At 39.4% G+C, this 27,020-nt stretch overlaps 2 protein-coding genes and 2 pseudogenes across 2 annotated transcripts; 2 read left to right on the forward strand and 2 right to left on the reverse strand.

The window, feature by feature from the left end:
* Positions 1-324: 324 nt before the first annotated feature.
* Positions 325-1,007, reverse strand: LOC136282612 (uncharacterized). The gene is made up of 2 exons (XM_066170297.1): positions 854-1,007; positions 325-728 (listed from the first exon to the last, which is right to left on the reverse strand). Exons 1-2 carry the CDS (start codon positions 1,005-1,007, stop codon positions 325-327), a joined length of 558 nt encoding a protein of 185 aa, XP_066026394.1.
* A 1,035-nt stretch (positions 1,008-2,042) lies between these two features.
* LOC131769983 (bile acid-CoA:amino acid N-acyltransferase pseudogene) lies at positions 2,043-6,943 on the forward strand (annotated as a pseudogene).
* Positions 6,944-8,451: 1,508 nt separating this feature from the next.
* Positions 8,452-9,134, reverse strand: LOC136282613 (uncharacterized). The gene is made up of 2 exons (XM_066170298.1): positions 8,981-9,134; positions 8,452-8,855 (listed from the first exon to the last, which is right to left on the reverse strand). The coding sequence occupies exons 1-2, from the start codon at positions 9,132-9,134 to the stop codon at positions 8,452-8,454; spliced, it is 558 nt and encodes a 185-aa protein (XP_066026395.1).
* A 1,047-nt stretch (positions 9,135-10,181) lies between these two features.
* LOC131769979 (bile acid-CoA:amino acid N-acyltransferase pseudogene) lies at positions 10,182-15,314 on the forward strand (annotated as a pseudogene).
* Positions 15,315-27,020: the final 11,706 nt, after the last annotated feature.

Consider the following 27,020-nt stretch of genomic DNA (forward strand, 5'->3'; position numbering starts at 1 on the left):
TGTAGTCACGAGTGATGTAGATCGAGACGTTTCGACTCCATACTGCTGGTCTTCTTCAGGCGATGAGGTCGACTGGTCATGCGTGATCTTATAAAGCATGATGTTCTGCTGTGATTAGTCGTTTTTCAACAGCTCTGATTAGTGCATTTTCGATCCTTGCTGTTCAATCAGTGATTTGTTCCCTCGCACGGCTCCCCTTTGGTTTTTTTTTTGATTGTGGGCATCCACTCTTCTGGAATTTCTATTCCACTATCCCTATTGATATTGTTTGGGTGAAGTCTCATATGAATTGCCTCTTTGACCCTGCACGTGTAGTAATAAAGGTCACGATCGATAAACTTTACTTCGTTCCAGAGTGGCTTGTGTCCGGTGTTGTGGGCATGTTCTGAAACGGCGGAGGTCTCGGTACCGCGAGAATCGAATGTCTCGACCGTGCTCCTTAATTCTGTCCTGCATAGGTCTTCCGGTCTCTCCGATGTACACCTTGCTGCATTCACAGGGAATCCTGTAAACCACGCCATCTTGTTTAGCCGGGTCGACAGCGTCTTCTGGTCGTACTAACCGAGATCTTAGCGTAGTCTCCGACTTGAAAATAGCGTGTACGCCCTGTTGTTGTAGGCAACGGTGAAGCTGTGCGGAGAGATCTTTGACATAAGGTAAAACCGCAGTATTTTTGAACTCGTTGGCGGGTTCGCCACTGTTCTTCGGTTTCCGGTCTTGGTAAGTTTCTGTAAGAAAGAAAAAGGATAACAATTAGAAACCAGAACAGATAACAGATGTTTTTTCTCCTCGAAGATGACGGAGGGTTTTGTTGCGAGACGTTTGGCGCGCTCGTAAAGGCACTTAACAATACCGCACTTTAATGATTGAGGGTGGTGTGAATTATACGCTAAGTATTGATCGGTGTGCGTGGGCTTCCTGTATACGCTGATGGTTAAGCGGCCGTCAGGTTCTCTTAAAACTGCGGTGTCTAGGAAGGCGAGTTTGTTGTCTTTCTCTGTTTCCATGGTGAAGCGGATGGAAGGCTGCTGGTTGTTTAAATACTATTAGAAGTCATCTACGTTTTCGTGTTGGGTTAGACATGTATGAGCTCACAACTGGTGAATATACAGTGGTATTTGAGCTGTATTTTCCTTCAGCATCTATTGACCATTCATCTATTGACATATCAGTCACCAGTAGTTCTGAGACAGTTTCAAGAACATCAACTAATTTGTTTAGTGATCACAGCATAAGTAGAACGGAGCTGCAACACATACCCGCTGATTTAACTATGTCCAATAAAATAATAATCAATTTAGCTACACCAACAAATGATAATGATGCTAAGAATAACTCATGCGTGGATGGTGTTAAACAAGCAGCAACGTTAGGATTTGTACCTGTATACTTTTTAATTATGAAATGGGACATGATAATGAAAAACAAACTAAATTTTAACATCAAGATAAAAATATGGAGTTTCCCATGAGTCACATTTCACAGTACAAAGTGACAAATTAAGGTTTAATGAGGATAGAACATATAAATTTCATCTCAGAGATGGTTACGGGGTGCCTGCAACATATTTCTACTATAAAGGATACGATACTTTCGGATCCATTCCTAACAGGTTCAAGTAACCGCATACACACCTACCGACTGCAAGAGTTAATGTAACTCTCTACATTGATGATAGAAATGATAGCACCTCTGTAGAATGCATGCTGCGAACTTTTTCTCTTATGCCCTCATGATATGGCGCGAGTTTGAACCTAGAATTTTATGGCTTAAGTTGTCTCTCTTAGTTGTCTCTGTTTATTAGTCTCTTTTGAGTTGTCAGCTTCCTTTGATCCTACCTACCAAAATAATGCCGCCATTCAATCTCGGGTCAAATCATTGTCCAACCTTTCGGGAACAATGCGTCACTGTCACGAATGTTAATGACTTATGCTGCCAAAGGAATAAATTTGTCTATAACGGTGAAAGAGAGATAATTGACGTCATAGGTCGTTGACTCAGTAGGTGCATCTCGGCCAATTTTGTCGTTACTTTCAAATAAGATGATTACCTTGTGCCCAAAATTCTCACTAGTCGACAAAATAACTAAGATTAACGTATTCCGACTGAAACCACTGCAGAAGATTACACTGGCAGCACGAGTTGTTGGAGATAGCGGGCAGGTGTTCGATTCACACGCTCACTTCATCGCTACCAAACATGGCCAAGTTGATGTTTGTAGTCAACCGTCTGTTGGTGGATCTTACCGCGGAGTTTCAGCTATGGGACTTTTATGGAGCATGAAACCATCACCTGGGCAGAGAAAAGGAATTCGACTGATGAAATCTGATGTCACTAAACCTTACAAAGTCGTCTTGGACTGTTTTGATGGCCATACGGATACGCAGGAATCGAGGTCTTTGCAGCCTTTGTCTAGCAACACGTTTGAAAAGGGGTACATGGCGAATGGAGTGAAAAGAATTCCTGTGAGAGAAGGAAGAATCTGTGGAACTCTTTTTCTTCCTCCGGGTGACGGACCTTTTTCGGGTGAGTAGCGAAAGATTGACGTTTATTTTAAAAAAAAACTGCTAGTCTAGAGTAGAATAGTGTTTTTCGAGATAAGAATTTGAAAAGAATCAGAATCCGCTATTAAACTTCCAGATGTGTCCTGATCTCTTAAAGGTGACAACAGTCTTAGACATATAGTTCAGGTTCTTACCAAGAATCACTTTTTTGGTTGATCCAACTGATCAGATAAAGATCAATTTCATTCACCGTACACCGCAAACGTTTGTCTGGAAACTTCAACCCCATCTCTCCATGCTGCAAGGTGATCTTCAAAGAATAAATGAATGTGAGATGTGGTTTTATCAATGATTTGAACCATTTTCATTAATGCAGAAACTCTTAGAATATCTTATTTGTTTGAAACTCCTACGAAGGCTTCTTTTTTATTCTCCTTTTTTTTTTCTATTCTATTTTCATCCAAAGACCTATTGTTTGAATGCAAGAGTTACCATTGAGGTAAAAAAAAATAATAACAAATAATAACAAATAATAAATAAACCTGTTCGAGTAAACAACATTGAACGATGTGTTGTAGCCTCCAGCAGTATTTTACATTAAGCTTAAGTATAATTTTATGTTATCAAATAACATTGGTAAAAATTTTTTTATGAAGTATTTAGTTAATATCGGTGATCAAATGATTTCGAGTTTAATTTGGAATAAATAAGCACGAGTAAATTTTTTCAAAGACTAACAAAATTTCTCGTCTTACTTGTAAAGCACACAAAAAGCGGCTAAAGCACGAAAGAAGTGTAGGGAGAAACACGAGACGTAGTCGAGTAAACGACATTCAACGATGTGTTGTGGCCTCCAGCCGTATTTTACTTTTAGCTTAAGTAAAATTTTATGTTAACAATTTTAGTTAATATAAGTAATCGCATGATTTCGAGTTTAATTTGGAATAAATAAGCACGAGTAAATTTTTTCAAAGACTAACAAAGTTTGTGGTCTTTTGCACGAGCTTATTTATTCCAAATTGCACGAGAAAAATCATATGATTAGGTAATAATACATCGAAAAATACGAGATACCTCATCATTTAACAAATGGAGAAGCCTTGGCTGTGCTCTGTTTTGTTGTTATGCACTCAGGAAGCGGCTCGTGCAATTTGTGGTCTTTGAAAAAAGTGTTTACTTAATTACTGAGGTTTTCTTGACTGTGATGACCGGAGATCGCCATGGTGAACTAGCCGCGTTGGACCTCAGCATGACACCGTCATGATTAGTACGAGTTTCAACAGTTATGCCAGTTTGGCTATATTTTTCATCATTTCTGTTTTGTTCTGTTTTTTTTTTTTTTTGAACACGAAACTATATACACTACACTGTACTTATTGTCGTACAGAAGCTTGCAATCTAACTGGGTGTGAAAACCTTCAAAACTCGGACTCCATTTCGTTTACTCTTTGAGGATTTTCGTCTCTGCTCACGTTACAATACGGCGCCTGGCATGTTTACAAACTTTGTTTGGTTCTTTTGTTGCTATTTGTCGACTTGCCTCTTCCGGATTTTCACTTTCAATTAAAGAAAAATAACTAGTGAAAAGTCCCGAAGAAAGTCGGATACAGTACAATTTAGCAGTTGGCGTGACAGCTTTAGCTCAGCTCTATGCTCTATACTCTCAAAGAGCACGCTCTTTCAACCAATGACAGCGTGCGTCATATCCGAACTTTATTATAAAATTATGCGAAAGCAAAGCGCGGATTGCGGAATGAGTAATTTTTTCATGTATCTCATTAGTTTAGTCAGTCATTTTTTGCAGCGATTCCCTGTGATTTGGTCATTCGTTAATATTTAGAATGTTGTTATTATATAAATTTAAAAGTCCAAGGTTATGTAAGCTTGAGATTTGGTGATGAGTTTCCTGACTGACTGTCCTGTGAAACTTTCAAGTGGACATGCCTAGTTGGACCCATACGAAAGTTCTTGTTTTGGCTAACGCAGTCAGAGGTTCATTCAGTTAATCATAACCATTAAGTTTTATTGAAATTGTTAATTTTCAGCAAGCAATAGTGAATATAAAAGCATGAACTCCAGAGCTTACTTAGTAGAAGAATGTAGAGATTGTGCTGAAGTAGAGACAGAATTCCGCAGCTGAAGTGAGTTTCTAGCAGCACAAGTCAGTGAGAATCAAAGTGTGAGTGTCGAAAGAGACCAACCAGACTTACAAAGAATTATCATTATCATTGACGTCTTTGGCTTGATCCAACCCTACAAAAAGGATGTAAAGTAGATTTAAAGAAATCAGAGCTCTAAATGGAATCCTTTTAATACAGATTTCGAGCATTTCTAGAATATTACTATTAATTTGCTACCCTATTTTTCCTAAGTACATAAAACATTGGATCACTCTCAGGTCACTGAAGTATTAAAAAAATCGTTGAAATCCGCAACGGATGTAAAGCGAAAGAGATTTTATCAAATCATGGAAAAATGCACAAAGCTTTGTATGGAAGAATAAAGGATGAACTTCAGTTAAACATAATGGTAATAGGACCAAGTGGACTCCATTTCGGTCTGTGATCATACGAGTGATTAACAAAATCGGACGACCACGATTAATATTGGACGACACAAAGTCTCGTTATCTATTAATCATAAACGTTCGTAATATCCGAAAACAAAGAAAACAAATACATTTAGGACAAACAATTGCGGTGGAGACAATGTCTAAAGAAACAAGTGTCCGATTACAGCAAACTGTCCGATTACAACTGAGTAGAATGATGAGTGAAGAATAAAGCAGTTAATGCACAATTCATATTTGAAGAAATTGTAATGATTATCAAGATTCATTCAGAAAATCAGCAACGAATTTTTGAAAGAAAACAAGGCGGAGCGCATTCTTTTCATTGAACAGATAAAGCGGATGGATCGCATCGTTATTATTTTGATGAATTGATCTCAGCTGATCGATAATGTTAAATACTACCTGCAAAACAGAATTACAAGTCGTCTATTTTACGGTAGATCAATTCAAATGAATAACTTCCGATGAACAAAGCTATCAGTTTAATTTTTAGCCAAAAAACTCGGTTCCAATATTTTCCAGCTTCAATATATATGTCTAACTTCCTCGTGATTGTAAGCTCTAGAGAGTCGTGTGATGATCGGATAATCATTTTTAAATGCAGTCCTTAACAAAACTGGGCGATCCACAAATAGATTGAGGACTGTACTGAGCCTCTCAATTTCTTTCTGAGACACGCGTCAAGCGTTTACTCACGGCTGGTTTCTGGCAGGTAGTATAAAAACTTGAATCTGACAAGACCGACAGCAGCCCTTTTAGACAGCAACAGCAGCCCTTTCAGATGTCTTACGAGGAAACTAGCGAAGGAATTTGTCGTCATATGTCCGCCATTTTGAGTGGTCCAAAAATTTAAAAGGTTATTCACATGTTCGTAATTAAAGCCACCTTTGACGTGTTATTTTATAAGCGATTGTCACTGAATCAAAGCAATATCTTAATCTTACGATCTCCGCTGCACATATTAGACATATCTTGCACTCAATCAGTCAATGTTATCTTTACAGGAGTCATAGATCTGTTTGGTGCTGCAGGCGGATTAGTGGAATTTAAGGCTTCACTTTTGGCATCTCATGGATTCGCTACTCTTGCTTTGGCCTACTTGGGCTATGAAGATCAACCATTGGTTCCATCTTCAATAAACCTGGATTATTTTGAAGAAGCTGCGAACTGGCTTACAAGTCAGCCTAAAGTGCTTCCACATGGTATCGGCATGCACGCTATATCCTATGGCTCATGGATTGCACTGTTGATGGCAAGTTATCAGATCGCATCAATAAAGGCCATTGTAGCTATTTCACCTCTGGTGATCGCCTACCTTCTCCCTTTCCAATTAAAAGGGAAAGTCTCAGACATAATACCCATGAATGAGAGCCGAGTGTTGCCTTCAGAAAAGGGCAGCATCTGGCGTTTTGCCCAGCCAACTGACATTGATTACACGAATCCAAGATCAGCCTCCAAATACTCAGCTATTACACCAGTTGAGAACATCAATTGCCCTGTCATGCTGGTTTCTGGAACTGATGACTTGAACGTCCCCACCGATTTTACAGTAAAGTTCATTATTGATCGCTTGAAGGAAAATGGAAAAGAACATTTGTGCACTAACTTGAGTTATCCCCAAGCGGGACATCTCATCGAGCCACCCTACTCTCCTCTTTGTGATTTTTCTTTCAGCAAATCTACTAAAGAAGGGTATGGTTACCCGTACCTAGCTTGGGGAGGGGAGGCTGTTGCACATGCCAGGGCACAAGAAGACTGCTGGCCAAAGATCTTACATTTTCTGCGGAAACATCTCCAACAAGACACAAAGAGTGAGGAATAACAATACTTTAATGCTTGCTTTGTGTTTGAGAACTTTCACAGATAACTACTGATCACCGAGGCTTTCGTTCGACCCAACATTAGGTTCTCGCAACACACAAAAAAGCACGTGCCAAGAGACTATAATCTCTTGCATTTGCCCATTCAATCACGTGGGTGGCCCGGTCCCACGCGGTAGCTAATTAAATCGTTTCGGTTTAATGTCCCTAAACACTATGCCTGAACGTTTTGAATTGCTCCTATGCAAAGCTTTATGCGGCTATTTTGTTTGAGGTTTCTTAAGTTTTTCTTATAACCATAATGAATTGCAAATTATCCACTCAATTCAGTTGCACAGTAATCTTTAATTAAAATTTAAACCCAGTAAAATGAATTTATTTTCTTTTAACATTTTGATAAACAAGAAATGAATCCTGAAGTGACTAACTAACTCGCGATATTTCTACAAAAGAATGCCTTGAAATAGGCGGCCGTGATTTTAAGAAGTGCCTGTAGGGTATCTGAGCAACATTTCCAAAGAAAATATGAACTATCATTATGGCTCATAACGTCCAAATGCCCCCTGATTTAAACATTTCCACGGGGGGGGGGGGGGGAAAGGAGGGGAAAGGACTTTTATACACGGCAGCGGGAGCAGTGGTGTTACAAATAAATTTTCCTAACCATTTGAATTTTAAGGATCTGCGTTTAATTTTGGGGATATATGTTATTAAAAGCAACGAAGTACTCTAATGTTTGCATAGCCTCATCTTTTCAAATCTGAGGGGTCAGAGAATCCTCTTATGCACACTTACTACTCCGTCTCGAGTTTTCATAACTGCATAGAGTCCTGCCAACCCTGTCCTGCTCGGATGGGACTATTTGAAACTGGGAAAAGTCCTCTATTTCGTAAATACTGTCTACATATCATTTATTTTTAACAAAAGAAATTTGCCACTTATTCGGTATACAGTTCTTCCTTTTTCTTTTCACCAATTACCTACATCTGCTTAAATCAGTGTTAACTGTCAAAATTTTTAAGATATTAATTCAAAAATTGATTATTTTCTCTCCTTAGGTATGAAAGAAAAATGACTGCAAGGGAGGAATTTGCTCTTAAAGCTTTTTGAGAAGGTCTAATTCTGCGTGATCGGTAAAAAAAAGGTGCTAAAGTGAATATGTGTAATTCATTGAAATAGCTTAACCCTTAAACTTATACAAGTGTTAACATTAAAAGCGTTTGTCTCACGATGTAGTCACGTGTGATGTAGATCGAGACGTTTCGACTCCATACTGCTGGTCTTCTTCAGGCGATGAGGTCGACTGGTCATGCGTGATCTTATAAAGCATGATGTTCTGCTGTGATTAGTTGTTTTTCAGCAGCTCTGATTGGTGCATTTTCGATCCTTGCTGTTCAATCAGTGATTTGCTCCCTCGCACGGCTCCCCTTTGGTTTTTTTTTTGATTGTGGGCATCCACTCTTCTGGAATTTTTATTCCACTATCCCTATTGATATTGTTTGGGTGAAGTCTCATATGAATTGCCTCTTTGACCCTGCACGTGTAGTAATAAAGGTCACGATCGATAAACTTTACTTCGTTCCGGAGTGGCTTGTGTCCGGTGTTGTGGGCATGTTCTGAAACGGCGGAGGTCTTGGTACCGCGAGAATTGAATGACTCGACCGTGCTCCTTAATTCTGTCCTGCATAGGTCTTCCGGTCTCTCCGATGTACACCTTGCCGCATTCACAGGGAATCCTGTAAACTACGCCATCTTGTTTAGCCGGGTCGACAGCGTCTTCTGGTCGTACTAACCGAGATCTTAGCGTAGTCTCCGACTTGAAAATAGCGCGTACGCTCTGCTGTTGTAGGTAACGGCGAAGCTGTGCGGAGAGACCTTTGACATAAGGTAAAACCGCAGTAACTTTGAACTCGTTGGCGGGTTCGCCACTGTTCTTCGTTTTCCGGTCTTGGTAAGTTTCTGTAAGAAAGAAAAAGGATATCCATTAGAAACCAGAACAGATAACAGATGTTTCTTCTCCTTGGAGATGACGGAGGGTTTTGTTACGAGACGTTTGGCGCGCTCGTAAAGGCACTTAACAATACCGCGCTTTACTGATTGAGGGTGGTGTGAATTATACGCTAAGTATTGATCGGTATGCGTGGGCTTCCTGTATACGCTGATGGTTAAGCGGCCGTCAGGTTCTCTTAAAACTGCGGTGTCTAAGAAGGCGAGTTTGTTGTCTTTCTCTGTCTCCATGGTGAAGTGGATGGAAGGCTGCTGGTTGTTTAAATACTATTAGAAGTCATCTACGTTTTCGTGTTGGGTTAGACATGTATGAGCTCACAACTAGTGGATATACAGTGGTATTTGAGCTGTATTTTCCTTCAGCAACTATTGATCATTCATATGTTGACATATCAGTCACCAGTAGTTCTGAGACAGTTTCAAGAACATCAACTAATTTGTTTAGTGATCACAGCAGAAGTAGAACGGAGCTGCAACACATACCCGCTGATTTAATTATGTCCAATAAAATAATAATCAATTTAGCTACACCAACAAATGATAATGATGCTAAGAATAACTCATGCGTGGATGGTGTTAAACAAGCAGCAACGTTAGGATTTGTACCTGTATACTTTTTAATTATGAAATGGGACATGATAATGAAAAACAAACCAAATTTTAACATCAAGATAAAAATATGGAGTTTCTAATGAGTAACATTTCACGATACAAAGTGACAAATTAAGGTTTAATGAGGATGGAACATACGAATTTCATCTCAGAGATGGTTACAGGGTGCCTGCAACACATTTCTATTATAAAGGATACGATACTTTAGGATCCATTCTTAACAGGTTTAAGTAACCGCATACACACCTACCGACTGCAAGAGTTAATGTAACTCTCTACATTGACGATAGAAATGATAGCGCCTCCGTAGAATGCATGCTGCGAACTTTTTCCGAAGCTTTTTCTCCTATGCCTGCATGATATGGCGTGAGTTTGAACCTAGAATTTTATGGCTTAAGTTGTCTCTCTTAGTTGTCTCTGTTTATTAGTCCCTTTTGAGTTGTCAGCTTCCTTTGATCCTACCTACCAAAATAAAGCCGCCATTCAATCTCGGGTCAAATTATTGTCCAACCTTTCGGGAACAATGCGTCACTGTCACGAATGTTAATGACTTATGCTGCCAAAGGAATAAATTTGTCTACAACGGTGAAAAAGAGATAATTGACGTCATAGGTCGTTGACTCAGTAGGTGCATCTCGGCCAATTTTGTCGTCACTCTCAAATAAGATGATTACCTTGTGTCCAAAATTCTCACTCGTCGACAAAATAACTAAGATTAACGTATTTCGACTGAAACCACTGCAGAAGATTACACTGGCAGCACGAGTTGTTGGAGATAGCGGGCAGGTGTTCGATTCACACGCTCACTTCATCGCTACCAAACATGGCCAAGTTGATGTTTGTAGTCAACCGTCTGTTGGTGGATCTTACCGCGGAGTTTCAGCTATGGGACTTTTATGGAGCATGAAACCATCACCTGGGCAGAGAAAAGGAATTCGACTGATGAAATCTGATGTCACTAAACCTTACAAAGTCGTCTTGGACTGTTTTGATGGCCATACGGATCCGCAGGAATCGAGGTCTTTGCAGCCTTTGTCTAGCAACACGTTTGAAAAGGGGTACATGGCGAATGGAGTGAAAAGAATTCCTGTGAGAGAAGGAAGAATCCGTGGAACTCTTTTCCTTCCTCCAGGTGACGGACCTTTTTCTGGTGAGTGGCGAAAGATTGACGTTTATTTAAAAAACAACTGCTAGTCTAGAGTAGAATATTGTTTTCCGAGATAAGATTTTGAAAAGAACCAGAATCCGCTATTCTAAGTGACAACAGTGTTAGACATACAGTTCAGGTTCTTACCAAGAATCACTTTTTTGGTTGTTCCAACTGATCAGAAAAGATCGATTTCATTCACCGTGCACCGCAAACGTTTGTCTGGAAACCTCAACCCCATCTCTCCATGCTGCTAGGTGATCTTCAAATAATAAAGGAATGTGAGATGTGGTTTTATCAATGGTTTGAACCATTTTCATTAATGCAGAAACTCTTAGAATATCTTATTTGTTTGAAACTCCTACGAAGGCTTCTTTTTTTATTCTCCTTTTTTTTTTCTATTCTATTTTCATCCAAAGACCTATTGTTTGATTGCAAGAGTTACCATTGAGGTAAAAAAAATAATAACAAATAATAACAAATAATAAATAAACCTGTTCGAGTAAACAACATTGAACGATGTGTTGTAGCCTCCAGCAGTATTTTACATTAAGCTTAAGTATAATTTTATGTTATCAAGTAACATTGGTAAAATTTTTTTTATGAAGTATTTAGTTAATATAGGTAATCACATGATTTCGAGTTTAATTTGGAATAAATAAGCACGAGTTAATTTTTTCAAAGACTAACAAAATTTCTCGTCTTACTTGTAAAGCACATAAGAAGCGGCTAGAGCACGAAAGAAGTGTAGGAAGAAACACGAGACGTAGTTGAGTAAACGACATTCAACGATGTGTTGTGGCCTCCAGCCGTATTTTACTTTTAGCTTAAGTAAAATATTTATGTTAATAATTTTAATTCACATGATTTCGAGTTTAATTTAGAATAAATAAGCACGAGTAAAATTTTTCAAAGACTAACAAAGTTTGTGGTCTTTTGCACGAGCTAATTTATTCCAAATTGCACGAGAAAAATCATATGATTAGGTAATAATACATCGAAAAATACGAGATACCTCATCATTTAACAAATAGAGAAGCCTTGGCTGTGCTCTGTTTTGTTGTTAAGCACTCAGGAAGCGGCTCGTGCAATTTGTGGTCTTTGAAAAAAGTTGTTTACCTAATTAATGAGGTTTTATTGACTGCGATGACAGCAGATCGCCATGGTGAACTAGCTGCGTTGGACCTCAGCATCACACCGTCATGATTAGTACGAGTTTCAACAGTTATGCCAGTTTGGCTATATTTTTCATCATTTCTATTTTGTTCTGTTTTTTTTTTTTTTTTTTTGAACACGAAACTATATACACTTCAAGAGTGTTAGCTGTGTTTGACTTTTATTATCGTACAGAAGCTTGAAATCCAACTGAGTGTGAAAACCATCAAAACTCGGACTCCATTTCGTTTACTCTTTGAGGATTTTCGTCTCTGCTCACTTTATAATACGGCGCCTGGCATGTTTACAAACTTTGTTTGGTTCTTTTATTGCTATTTGTCGACTTGCCTGTTCCGGATTTTCACTTTCAATTAAAGAAAAAAAACTAGTGGAAAGTCCCGGAGAAAGTCGGACACAGTACAATTTAGCAGATGGGGTGACAGCTTTAGCTCAGCTCTAAGCTCTATACTCTCAAAAAGCACGCTCTTTCAACCAATGACAGCGTGCGTAATATCCGAACTTTATTATAAAATTATGCAAAAGCAAAGCGCGGGCATCAAGTGTAAAAATAATTTATTCAAATTCTGCAAGTGACATTGTGCGTTCGGTCAAAACAACCGCGTACGATCAAAACTGCATATATCTTAAGCAATCAGAATGAGTAATTTTTTCATGTATCTCATTAGTTTAGTCAGTTTTTTTTTTCCAGTCGATTCCCTGTGATTTGGTCATTCGTTAATATTTAGAATATTGTTATTATATGAATTTAAAAGTCCAAGGCTATGAAAGCTTGAGATTTGGTGATGAGTTTCCTGACTGACTGTCCCGTGAAACTTTCAAGTGGACATGCCTAGTTGGACCCATACGAAAGTTCTTGTTTTGGCTAACGCAGTCAGAGATTGATTCAGTTAATCATAACCATTAAGTTTTATTTAAATTGTTAATTTTCAGCAAGCAATAGTGAATATAAGGGCATAAACTCCAGAGCTTACTTAGTAGAAGAATGTAGAGATTGTGCTGAAGTAGAGACAAAATTCCGCAGCTGAAGTGAGTTTCTGGCAGCACAAGTCAGTGAGAATCAAAGTGTGAGTGTCGAAAGAGACCAACCAGACTTACAAAAAACGAAGCAAAATAGGATGTAACTACAAACTACTGTGTATTAGAGAAGTGAGTAATTGAAGGAAAAAGTTGAAAAGACAGAATCCTGAGCGTGGTGTGTTCGTTAGCTAGTTCTCGCCATCACTGCGAACCAGCATATTTAGATGAGGACATTTGGCCTCTCACATTATCATTGACGTCTTTGGCTTCATCCAACCCTACAAAAAGGATGTAAAGTAGATTTAAAGAAATCAGAGCTCTAAATGGAATCCTTTTAATACAGATTACGAGCATTTCTAGAATATTACTATTAATTTGCTACCCTATTTTTCCTAATTACATAAAACATTGGATCACTCTCAGGTCACTGAAGTATTAAAAAAATCGTTGAAATCCGCAACGGATGTAAAGCGAAAGAGATTTTATCAAATCATGGAAAAATGCACAAAGCTTTGTATGGAAGAATAAAAGAAGGAACTTCAGTTAAACATAATGGTAATAGGACCAAGTGGACTCCATTTCGATCTGTGATCATACGAGTGATTAACAAAATCGGACGACCGCGATTAACAGTATTGGACGACACAAAGTCTCGTTATCAATTAATCATAAACGTTCGTAATATCCGAAAACAAAGAAAACAAATACATTTAGGACAAACAATTGCGGTGGAGACAATGTCTAAAGAAACAAGTGTCCGATTACAGCAAACTGTCCGATTACAACTGAGTAGAATGATGAGTGAAGAATAAAGCAGTTAATGCACAATTCATATTTGAAGAAATTGTAATGATTATCAAGATTCATTCAGAAAATCAGCAACGACTCTTTAAAAGAAAACGAGGAGCGCATTCTTTTCGTTGAATAGATAGAGCGGATGGATCGCATCGTTATTATTTTGATGAATTGATCTCAGCTGATCGATAATGTTAAATACTACCTGCAAAACAGAATTACAAGTCGTCTATTTTACAGTAGATCAATTCAAATGAATAACTTCCGATGAAAAAGCTATCAGTTTAATTTTTAGCCAAAAAACTCGGTTCCAATATTTTCCAGCTTCAATATATATGTCTAACTTCCTCGTGATTGTAAGCTCTAGAGAGTCGTGTGATGATCGGACAATCATTTTAAAATGCAGTCCTTAACAAAACTGAGCGATCCACAAAAAGATTGAGGACTGTACTGAGCCTCTCAATTTCTTTCTGAGACACGCGTCAAGCGTTTACTCACGACTGGTTCCTAGTAGTATAAAAACTTGAATCTAACAAGACCAACAGCAGCCCTTTCAGACAGCAACAGCAGCCCTTTAAGATGTCTTACGAGGAACTAGCGAAGGAATTTGTCATCATATGTCCGCCATTTTGAGTGGTCCAAAAAAGTTAAAGGTTATTCACATGTTCGTAATTAAAGCCACCTTTGACGTGTTATTTTATAAGCGATTGTTACTGAATCAAAGCAATATCTTAATCGTACGATCTAAGCTGCACATATTAGACATATCTTGCACTCAATCAGTCAATATTATCTTTACAGGAGTCATAGATCTGTTTGGTGCTGCAGGCGGATTAGTGGAGTTTAAGGCTTCACTTTTGGCATCTCATGGATTCGCTACTCTTGCTTTGGCCTACTTGGGCTATGAAGATCAACCATTAGTTCCATCTTCAATAAACCTGGATTATTTTGAAGAAGCTGCTAACTGGCTTACAAGTCACCCTGAAGTGCTTCCACATGGTATCGGCATGCACGCTATATCCTATGGCTCATGGATTGCACTGTTGATGGCAAGTTATCAGATCGCATCAATAAAGGCCATTGTAGCTATTTCACCTCTGGTGATCGCCTACCTTCTCCCTTTCCAATTAAAAGGGAAAGTCTCAGACATGATACCCATGAATGACAGCCGAGTGTTGTCTTCAGAAAAGGGCAGCATCTGGCGTTTTGCCCAGCCAACTGACATTGATTACATAAATCCAAGCACAGCCTCCAAATACTCAGCTATTACACCAGTTGAGAACATCAATTGCCCTGTCATGCTGGTTTCTGGAACTGATGACTTGAACGTCCCCACCGATTATACAGTAAAGTTCATTATTGATCGCTTGAAGGAAAATGGAAAAGAACATTTGTGCACTAACTTGAGTTATCCCCAAGCGGGACATCTCATCGAGCCACCCTACTCCCCTCTTTGTGATTCTTCTTTCAGCAAATCTTCTAAAGATGGGTGTGGTTACCCGTACCTAGCTTGGGGAGGGGAGACTGTTGCACATGCCAGAGCACAAGAAGACTGCTGGCCAAAGATTTTACATTTTCTGCAAAAACATCTCCAACAAGACACAAAGAGTGAGGAATAAGAATACTTTAATGCTTGCTATGTGTTTGAGAACTTTCACAGATAACTACAGGTCACCGAGGCTTTCGTTCGACCCAACATTAGGTTCTCGCAACACACAAAAAAAGCACGTGCCAAGAGACTATAATCTCTTGCATTTTCCTATTCAATCACGTGGGTGGCCCAGTCCCACGCAGTAGCTAATTAAATCGTTTCGGTTCAATGTCCCTAAACACTATGCCTGCACGTTTTGAATTGCTCCTATGCAAAGCTTTATGCGGCTATTTTGTTTGAGGTTTCTTAAGTTTTTCTTATAACCATAATGAATTGCAAATTATCCACTCAATTCAGTTGCACAGTAATCTTTAACTAAAATTTAAACCCAGTAAAATGAATTTTTTTTCTTTTAACGTTTTGATAAACAAGAAATGAATCCTGAAGTGACGAACTAACTCGCGATATTTCTACAAAAGAATGCCTTGAAATAGGCGGCCGTGATTTTTAGAAGTGCCTGTGGGGTATCTGAGCAACATTTCCAAAGAAAATATGAACTATCATTATGGCTCATAACGTCCAAATGCCTCCTGATTTAAACATTTCCACTCAAAGGGAGGGGGGGGGGAGGGGAAAGGACTTATATACAAGGCAGCGGGAGCAGTGGTGTTACAAATAAATTTTCCTGACCATTTGAATTTTAAGGATCTGCGTGTAATTTTGGGGATCTATGTTATTGAAAGCAACGAAGTACTCTTTAATGTTTGCATAGCCTCATCTTTTCAAATCTTAGGGGCCAGAGAATCCTCTTATGCACACTTACTACTCCGTCTCGAGTTTTCATAACTGCATAGAGTCCTGCCAACCCTGTCCTGCTCGGATAGGACTATTTGAAAAGGGGAAAAGTCCTCTATTTCGTAAATACTGTCTACATATCATTTATTTTTAACAAAAGAAATTTGCCACTTATTCGGGATACAGTTCTTCCTTTTTTCTTTTCACCAATTACCTACATCTGCTTAAATCAGTGTTAACTGTCAAAATTTTTAAGATATTAATTCAAAAATTGATTATTTTCTCTCCTTAGGTATGAAAGAAAAATGACTGCAAGGGAGGAATTTGCTCTTAAAGCTTTTTGAGAAGGTCTAATTCTGCGTGATCGGTAAAAAAAAAAAAGGTGCTAAAGTGAATATGTGTAATTCATTGAAATAGCTTAACCCTTAAACTTATACAAGTGTTAACATTAAAAGCGTTTGTCTCACGATGTAGTCACGTGTGATGTAGATCGAGACGTTTCGACTCCATACTGCTGGTCTTCTTCAGGCGATGAGGTCGACTGGTCATGCGTGATCTTGTAAAGCATGATGTTCTGCTGTGATTAGTTGTTTTTCAACAGCTCTGATTGGTACATTTTCGATCCTTGCTGTTCAATCAGTGATTTGCTCCCTAATTTCTTCCTTTGGCATCCACACACTATCCAGCAAACAGGAAATGAGAATACTCTCACTCATCAGATAGAATTCACCAAAGTCTCGTAACCAATATTCAAGGAAATGTGTATTAGCTTGCGGGGAGAATTAACAATCAGATTTAGGGAGGTAAAGGATTAACAGGGAGCAAAATCGCTTTTAAATTCCCAGTGACGTACATGGGAATACATGCAGCTGGTTGTTATCGTTATTGTTGTTGTCGTTGTTGTTTTCTATCAATATATCGGCTGTCTGATAAGAACAGAAATCCTTCCTAGCTTTCACTTAGCCTCACTTTTAATAGAGATAATCTCAAACAAATAAAACTTTTTACATGACCTGCACTGCCCTCCACGTACTTTATGTTGTAATATATCAGGCAAAAATCCCCGTATGAGGGCCATACCTGTTGGCGCAACCAGGGCCACACAAAGCCGTAAAGCCCCAGCGAGCTAAAAGAAGAAAACGTCATGAGCTCGAACCGACCATTTTCCCGTTCAGTTCTCCCACTCAGTTTAAAATGCATATTATTTTGCGGATGAATTTTTGTTTTACGTAATAACAACTTATTTGTAATACACTTGACTTTCGAAGAAGCAGAATGCAGGGAGTTCGTCACCACGGATTTAGTTAAATGGCCTAGCTAGCTTGCCACAAGTCTGCTCGGAGCTCAGTGGTACAGCATCTCAAGTACTACGAAGTACTAAGAAAATAGATATGGACAATCTTTTACCCCAAACATGAAAAAGAAGGTTATTAATACCAGATATGATAGTAGTGACACTAGTGATAAAGATGTGGTTAATAAGAAATACGTTGACAGTAAAACATTTACTTTGAGTGTATCAAAAGGTCTTGATATGAAAGGTAATAAGGTGATTAATGTAGCAGACCCAACATGTGCCACAGTTGGAAGCAATGAAAGGCATGTTGACACAAAAGCGAGCAATTATTTGAAAACCGATGGCACAAGAGTAATGACTGGTAATTTGAAAATGAACAACAGAAGTATAATTAATGCCAAACAGGCACAATCACATGAAAGCAGATATGCTGCTTATGCTAATTTTGTCAATACAACTATCAGCGATAATAAGACACTAATAACCACTAATTATCAGAAGTGTGTTCATGATATAATGGATCAGTCTGTTGGTAGTAGATCGTAGAACAGATTTGAAAAACACATTTGTATACATCTTGAACAAAAGTGGACAGTTTAGTGACGAACATGACATTACAGGGGTTAAATTCATTAATCAAGACTCATCAGTTCAATAAAAAACCTATGAAATTAAACTGCATTTGGATAGCGCAAAAGGGTGCTATTCATCTCGTGTTGGGTTAAACATGTATAAACTTAAGACTGGTATGGATCTATTGATCATTCATCTGTTAACATATCAGCCACCAGTAGTTCTGAGACAGTTTCAAGAACATCAACTTATTTGTTCTGTATCTGTACATGTAAATAGGGCTATACAACTAATAATAATAAATAATAATTATTTGTTTAGTGATCACAGCAGAAGTAGAACAGAGCTGCAACACATGCCCGCTGATTTAAATATGTTCAATAAAATAATAATCAATTTAGCTACACCAACAAATGATAATGATGCTGAAAATAACTCATGCGTGGATTGTGTTAAACAAGCAGCAACGTTAGGATTTGTACCTGTATACTTTTTTAATTATGAAATGGGACATGATAATAAAAAGGAAACCAAATTTTAACATCAAGATCAAAATATGAAGTTTCCAATGAGTAACATTTCACAGTACAAAGTGACAAATTAACGTTTAATGTGGATGGAACATATGAATTTCATTTCAGAGATGGTTACAGAGTGCCTGCGACGCATTTCTACTATAAAGGATATGATACTTTCGGATCCATTCTCAACAGGTTTAAGTAACCGCATACACACCTACCGACTGCAAGTGTTAATGTAATTCTCTACATTGATGACAGAAATGATAGCGCCTCTGTAGAATGAATGCTGCGAACTTTTTCCGGGGCTTTTTCTCTTCATGACCTCATGATATGGCATGTGTTTGAACCTAGAATTTTTTGTCTTAAGTTGTCTCTCTTAGTTGCCTCTGTTTATCAGTCACTTTTGAATTGTCCGCTTCTTTTGATCCTACCTACGAAAATAATGTCGCCATTCAATCTCGGGTCAAGTTATTGTCCAACCTTTCGGGAAAATGCGTCACTGCCACAAATGTTAATGACTTATGCTGCCAAAGGAATAAATTAGTCTAATAATAATAATAATAATAATAATAATAAACAATCTTTAAGGAAGAAGCGCCCGTCACGTAAATACGTGGTTTTCAGGGAGGTCCTCCGTAAAAAATAAGAAGTATTAAAAGCTAAAATAAGAAAAACAAATGTCACAGCTCTAAAATATAAAATATATGGCGTATATCTAAAAATTTTTATCCATCATTTAAAATATTTATCCATTAAGAATCTTGTAAGGTTTTCCTTAAAAATTGTGCATGGCATTGGCCTTCTTAAAAATACTGGGAGGGACATCCAGTCATTTGTAAAACGGAAGTAGGACACCCTCTTTCCGAATTCCGTTTTAAGTTTAGGCAGTCTAGGTAAGTAGCCATTTCTAGTGTTGTAGCCATGCGAACTTCTCAATGTCGATTTTAAACTTTCAAAATGTTGCGGAATGTCTCCTTTGATTGCATTTTCTACGGTGGTACAACGATGAAATAGACGTCTTCCAGCCAGAGGGAGCCAATTCAGACACTTCAGAGCTTCTGAAGAAGACATCTTGCCTAATTTAATTTTCTTCGCAAATTTGTTCTGAAAACTTTGCAATTTTTCCATTTCTGACTTTAGACCGGGTTCATCTCCCCACACTGTGTCGGCATAGTCTAAGTGTGGCAGCACTAGCCCATTGTAGAAGGCTTTGCGAGTTCTATTGTCTAACATATGAAATATGCGATTAAACAAAGAAAGACGATGACCTAGTTTCTTGAGAAAATTGCTGATATGTGGCTTCCAGCTCCATTTTGCATCTGTTGTTACTCCCAGATATTTGAATGACTGCACGCGATCGATTTGTGTACCATTTGGTTACAACTCAAAGTCTTCAAATAAGGATAGCATCATTTTACTACCTGCCAGCATAAATTTGGTCTTCTTGACATTTATAGTCAACCTGTTATCAGTGTACCAGTTACTGATTTCAGTGAATTCACGTTTCAGAACAATTTGAAGTTCTTGACGTGTTGATGCGTCACAAAAGAGAACAGCATCATCTGCATACAAAATCATCCGGGTCTCTTTTACAGCATTTGGCAGGCTGTTAATGTACACATTAAATAGCAAGGGACCTGTTTCAAGATCCGTTTTTATCAACCATTCAGTAGCATACAGCGTTGTAAGACAATACAGATGTAACTTGATCTCAGTCTAGTTAGACATTGATGGCGCATGTAATCACGTACATATTGTAACATCCTCCCCTTTTTTTTTTTTTTTTTTTGTGAAGAAAAGCTTGGAAAAAAGAGAAAAAGAAAGAAAGAAAAAAAAAAAAGAAAATTAACCAATAAAAGTGTCAATGTTAGTTCAGTTCAGAATCAATGCCATATGACAAAATCTATCAGCTGGTGAGTTCGACATGAGAGAATTGGTAAACGAGAACACTGAACCCTATGATAACCGCGAAGAAGGATTTAAAGTCACGAGTCTAGTCACGGATATAGTCCTTGAGGTATGCTGGGCTCCTCCTGACTCGCTCTGACCTCCGACATTGTTCCGGAACAGTCACCCCTTCAGGGTGTGGCTCGTGATCACTTTCGATGTGTACATGTCGACCAAATGTATACTGGTTGAAACGCTCAAGAGAGAAGACAATCGCCAGCATCTCTTTCTCTATTTGAGCATACCGGGTTTCTGTGTCGGTAAGGGAGCGACTTGCGTACTCTATAGGCTTGCCGTTCTGAAGTAATGCTGCACCGAGGCCACTCTGGCTCGCATCACACTGTATGGTGAGGTCTAGGGAAGGGTCGTAGTAACGTAGAACAGGCGCTTCTGTTTCTAGCCTCTGCACGTTTTCAAACGCCCGGTCTTGTTCCGAAGACCAGTTCCATGGAGCGTCCTTCCGAGTCAGGCGACGAATCGGTTCCATGACTTCAGACAGTTTCGGAAGGAACTTGGCTAGATAATTGACAAATCCGTTGAGGCGCTGAACGCCCTCCACATCTTGTGGTTTCGGCAATTTTGTGATCGCCTCTACTTTGGCAGGATCAGGCTTCAGTCCCTTGTTCGTCAGGAGATGCCCCATGAAATTTACTTCGCTCATCCTGAGCTTCATCTTGTCTGGGTTAAGGACAATGCCGCGGTTCGTGCACCTTTGTAGGAGATCTTGGAGACTCCTGTCGTGGTTTGCAGTGGCTTCTTCGTCGGTCTCTCCAGTGCCATAAATGAGGATGTCGTCCGCGATGCACAGAATACCAGGTAAGCTTTCCAGTGCGTGAGTTAAGTGCTTCTGGAAAATCTCGGACGAGGCGGAGAGACCAAAGGGCAAACGAATCCATCTGTACCTTCCGTAGGGTGTTGCGAAGGTCGTGAGTACGCTGGACTCAGGGGCAAGGACACAGTGCCAGTATCCCGACTTGAGGTTAACTGTCGAGAATACTTTTGCTTTTGAGAGCTCCGGGAGTATGTCCTCAAGAACAGGAAGTTGATATCTTTCTCTCTTCAGGGCGGTGTTAAGTGACCTGGGGTCGATACAGATTCTCAGCGCTCCAGATTTCTTCACAGCCACGGCAAGACTGCTAACCCATGGAGTGGGTTCATCGATTGGAGCTATGACCTCCAATTGCTGTAGTCGATCCAGTTCTTTCCTCAGTTTCTCTTTGAGTGACGTTGGGACACGGCGTGGAGGTGCGACGACGGGAGTTGCGCCTTGTTCGACTTCAAGGTGAACTGTTCCTGGTAGTGCTCCTAGCTCTCTTTGGAACACCTCTGGGTAGGCCGCCACTATTTCGTCAGCCGTCTGCACGCTCTTAACCTTTGCCCTTGATCGTTCAGGTGGTTTTGCGATCGTGAAGTTTTGAGTGTTGACAGTAATTAGGCCCATCTGTTGAGCTGCCTTTGCTCCAATGAGTGGGGTCAGTTGTCTATCAACGACAAGGAATTCCACCGAGAACTTCTTCTTATTCTTTGGATTGTGGAGAATTAATCGACAGGAACCCAGTGGCTTTAATGTTGTGTCGTTCCACATTTGTAGTGTCTTTGTGGTGGGCTCAAGCTTCTTATCAGCCACAAGATCGGCGGAAATGACATTCACCGAGGCGCCGCTGTCTACTTGAAATTTCACTTCTGCTTTGCCCACAAGCATCTCAATGTAGATTACTCTTGGGTAATCATGTTCTTGTGTAACAGCGTGTATCATGTCCGGTCGTGCAACAATGCTTGTAATGTACTCCATGTCGCTGTCATCGGAGGATTCATCTCTCAAGTTGTACACTTTTCTGGTCGGAGTAGTGCAGATTGTTGCGAAGTGATTTCTGCCACCGCACTTCGTACATTTCGCGCCCCACGCTGGACACTTTCCTTTTTTGAAAGGATGTGCTTTGCCACAAAATTTACAGGTCTTCGTCTTCCCCGCGCGGCTTTTCCTAGACTTGTCATCACGGCGGCTGGAAGGCGGGTGTTTATCTTGCACAGCGTGAACATCTTCGTTCTGGGCGCCCGAGATCGTTTTCAATTGCAAATTTGTTGCCTCAGAACTCTTGCAAAGATCGATACACTTCGCCAGGGTGAGACTCCGTTCTTGTAGAAGCCGTTTGCGAGTGCGGTGATCTTGAATGCCCAGGACGATCCTGTCGCGAATGATCGAATCACGCATGCAGTCACAAAAATTGCATGTTTTCGCTAGTGTGCGAAGGGCGGTGACATAAGCATCAATGCTTTCGTTTTCCTGTTGAGTTCTGGAGTTGAAAGTGTACCTTTCAAAGGTTTCGTTCAGTTCGCCGATGGTGAATTCGTCGAACTTTTGTATTATCTTTGCCAGATCATGTCTATCGTCTGGAGTGTCGAATTGGAAGCCGTTAAAAATCTTTCACGCATCAACACCGATACAGTGGAGAAACAATGCGACTTTGTACGCCGGCGGTTTCAGCTCGAGTTGAGCAATGACCATGTAGTTACCCCACATTTGTTTCCATACTTTCCAGTTGTCCGCCACATTCCCAGTCGTAACTAGTTTTCCAGGAGGCATTATCCCGGCCATCGCGCCAAAAGGCGGGTGTTGCACAACTCCCAGTTGTGTTAGGGTCTGTTGCGAAGAGCCAGGTGGTGGCGCTTCAGGCGCCGTTTCTGAGTCGGACATTACTACACCAAGATGATTTCAACTGTTTTCGACTCCGTAAGTGGTAGGCGGAGGATTCGTTATCCCACCGCTGCCACCATGTTTCAAGATCCGTTTTTATCAACCATTCAGTAGCATACAGCGTTGTAAGACAATACAGATGTAACTTGATCTCAGTCTAGTTAGACATTGATGGCGCATGTAATCGCGTACATATTGTAACAGGACCCAAAATGCTGCCTCTACAACGGTGAAAGAGAGATAATTGACGTCATCGGTCGTTGACTCAGTAGGTGCATCTCGGCCAAAAATACTAAAATACTCGTTAATAACAGTTAACATGAAGTTAAATAAAAATAATAATGGTAAGGAAAAATTGATTATCAAATTGAGTCCCTTGCACTGAGTATGGCTTATTTCGCAATTCGGCATTGTGTTTGCACACCATTTAATTTTATACGCTGTCTGATGCTTTAGCATTCTTCTGGAAAGGAGAGTCAACATCTGGCATCCGAAATTATTTTTATCCAAAAACCTATTATTTTAATGCAAAAGTTACTATTGAGGTTAAAAAAAAACAATACACCTGCTGGAGTAAAAGACATGAAAGAATAATAATCTCCAATATCAATAGAGTTTATTGTTTAGATGTGTCGTAGCCTCCAGCAGCATTTTATTTTAAGCCTAAGTTAATTTTATGTCATGAAGTAACATTGGTCAAATTTTTTGTTATGAGGTATTTAGTTAGTATAGTTAATGACATGATTTGAAGTGTAATTTGAAATAAATAAGCACGAGTAAATTTTTTCAAAGACTGACAAACTTTGCACTCGCCCTATGGGTTTGTGCAATTTGTGGTCTCTGAAAACTTTGCACGAGCTTATCTATTCCGAGAAAAATCATATGATTACGCAATAATAATATACATGAAAAATACGAGATAGCTCATTATTTAACAAATAGAGAAGCCTTGACTGTGCTCTGTTCTGTTGTAAAGCACGCAGGAAGCGGCGCGTGCAATTTGTGGTCTTTGAGAAAATTTACTTTGAGCGGCTCGTGCAAAAAATGATGTGATTTCGTGTTAATAATATACATGAGAAAATACCAGATAGCTCATCATATTTATGCAAAAGCAAAGCGTGCGCATCAAGTGCAAAAATAAGTTATTCAAACCCTGCAAGTGACATTATGCGTTCGGTCAAAACAACTGCGTTCGATCAATACAATAATATACAAATATATTTTCACACCTTTAAGGCGCAAAAAAAGTCCAGCTGAACAGTTCAAGGAATTGTTCAGTCGGGTTTGTTACTCCTTCAGGGTATCCAATAGCGTTCTTCAATCCTGCAATCCCGCAATCCCGACTAAAATTTTTTCACAATACTGTAATCGCGACGGTTTATACTGGCCAATCCCGATTCCGATCATACAATTTTGTCTAAGTCCATTTCCTAAACTTGGGAGGACCTTTTCGGTAGGTGATGATCTCCTCAACCAGCATTGATCCGTTTAAGTCGGTGGTCACCGTAAGACGTACCTTCATTTCTTTTCATCAAAATAATGATATCGTTCATTTTAGAAGTTTTGCGCGAATAACGTACGCCAGACACGGTAACGACTTCCTTCCGTTAAACTTCGATCGAGAAACGAGTGACAATTTCAATTACTGCATGAAACAAAAAAGATGACGGCAATCCCATAGTTTCATAACAAGGGAGATAAAGAAAACTCAATTGAACACAATTCTGCTTGTAGCGGCCGACACAAGCAAAGCAAATTTTCGACGACCACTATGAGTTTCGCAAATGAAGACGCACTATGAAGCGAGGATATATTTTGCGCACAAGCCATGAATCGTTGTATTTAACGTAGTCGAGGTAACCAAGTACTTATCGTAAACTGAAATATGAAAATTATAAGGAAAAAGATGAGCTAAATTCTAAAAATGATAAAAAGAGAACCGCTTGAAAACGAACAAGTGGGAAAAACGTGTAGCGTTCAAAAGAAAGCGTGAACAACGTAAGCCACGTGTTACAAGGTTGCGAAAACGAGCGATAAGGAAACGTTTGTAAAAACTAGGCGAAACTACCAAAATACTAGATATTTATACGAGCACAAAAAAAGAAACAAAGGCGCCTACATAACAGTCCCGCTTGTAAGAGTTTAACCAAAACAAACTTCAAGATAAGGTGGGCAAAAAGACGCTCTTCCGATAACACGTTTTATCATAAGCTCAAAGCAAGACAACCAACTAAAATGCCGTTCTGGGTGGAACTTAAAAGATCACGTCCCTAACGGACAAACAGTAACGTCATTGTTATGGTTTCTAGAACGCTTAGTCATACTGGCTCATTGAGAACTCTTAATGGAACTTTCTAGAACCCTTAGTCAGCATAATTTCCTATCATGAAATAGCAATGTAATGTTACTAAAAATAGTTGTATTACAGATCTCTGGAATGTTCTAGAACATTTTATAAAACATTTATAAGGAGTCGCGATTTGTTAAAGTTGGCCTTTTTTTGAGAGTAAAGCTAGTGTTAGTACAGAGCCAGAGAGCGTGAATCGTTGGGATTCTTTATTGTTATTGGAATTGTCAGCCGTGTGGAAGGCTACGTTGGACAAGAGTTGTGTGGATATCAATAAGTTTCAAGGATCTTCGAAGAGAACTGTGAGTTGTGCAGTAGTGCACTGAGATTATAGTTTTATAGAGGGCTCTAAGATAAGTGAATAGTTATTGTGCTAGTTATTGGTACCGCTCCGTAGTAAGGTTATTACGTCAGTTAATAAAGTAGTTGAGTTGGTACGAGTTGTATCTTTCTGACGGTGGAGAAAATACCGTAACAAATCAAAGTGATAGCGAATTAATGTCCGGTGGCAAAGGTGTGGCAGCCATTACACTTCTGTTGAAGTGAATACTTCTTACGAAGCTGATTTTAACCTTCCCAGGTGAAAATCAGTCTCTTGTTCCAAAGATGGGTTGTCACCATCATCACACGGGGAATCGTATACTAATAGTCCATCTTCCTTTTCTTCTTGTTTCCCGTTGTTTTCTTGCTGCTCCTCGAAGTCAGGCTAAAATGTAAGGCTAAATTTTTTTATGATAGAGGTACAAACGGGGAATTTCAGCTATTGCCATCCTGTTTGACAGAGCGCTGATGTTTGCACCCAGTCCCTCATCTTCTGTATGCTCTGTACTGTCACCTGTAGAGGTGGTAACGGGTGAATTGCTGTTATGGCCGGCAGGATCATTGCACGTCCAGGTGTAGGATACCAAGAATTTGGATTTGTAAAATAGTACACCACCCAACGGGTTGTCCCCTTTAAGCCATCTTTTGCTGCATTTCCAAAGTTTCTTGGGTAATCTAAAACCGTGGAGGTTTTCGAGGCCGTTAAGCATTTCAACCGAGGCAGCAGTCTTAGATGCCTCGTTACCCCTCGGGCCATTGAGGATCTTTGATAAATTGGCAACTTCGCTTCTGATATAATTTTAATTGCCGCGCAATAACTCAAGAGTGTCGCTGAACAGCCCGACCACCTACCAAATGCTTCAGAACCTGTTCGCTTGGTGATTTTCGTGGACTGAGATGATCAATTTCTTCACAAATTCTAGTCAACGGACATCCCGGTTCTCGGTTTGTTTAAATGATTATTTTCCGAATCCCGCTCCTCAAAATCGCCGATTTCCGAGTCCCGTTCATGATATCAATCTCGCATCACGTTCCCCTCTTACTTTAAATTCCCGGATCCCCACCTTTAAATAAGCCCAATCCCGGATCCCGAAAAACCTATTTGCGACCCTCCTTCTTTGCACTGAATTAACCCTCTTCTGCATTGAATTACCTGAAAACTGGATTTATCTTAACCAATCAGAACTGAGTAATTTTTTTCACGTACCTTATTTTAGTCAGTCATTTTTGTGGTCGATTCAGTATGATTTGGTCATTCGTTAATATTTAGAATGTAGTTACTA

The sequence above is a fragment of the Pocillopora verrucosa genome, chromosome 7 (assembly GCF_036669915.1).
Source record: "Pocillopora verrucosa isolate sample1 chromosome 7, ASM3666991v2, whole genome shotgun sequence".
NCBI lineage: Eukaryota > Metazoa > Cnidaria > Anthozoa > Scleractinia > Pocilloporidae > Pocillopora > Pocillopora verrucosa.

Coding starts and splice junctions, on each gene's coding strand:
- LOC136282612 (XM_066170297.1), bottom strand. CDS start 1,007: ATGGAAACAGAGAAAGACAACAAACTCGCCTTCCTAGACACCGCAGTT. Junction 729..853: donor CCCTCAATCATTAAAGTGCG/GTATTGTTAAGT, acceptor TCTTTCTTACAG/AAACTTACCAAGACCGGAAA.
- LOC136282613 (XM_066170298.1), bottom strand. CDS start 9,134: ATGGAGACAGAGAAAGACAACAAACTCGCCTTCTTAGACACCGCAGTT. Junction 8,856..8,980: donor CCCTCAATCAGTAAAGCGCG/GTATTGTTAAGT, acceptor TCTTTCTTACAG/AAACTTACCAAGACCGGAAA.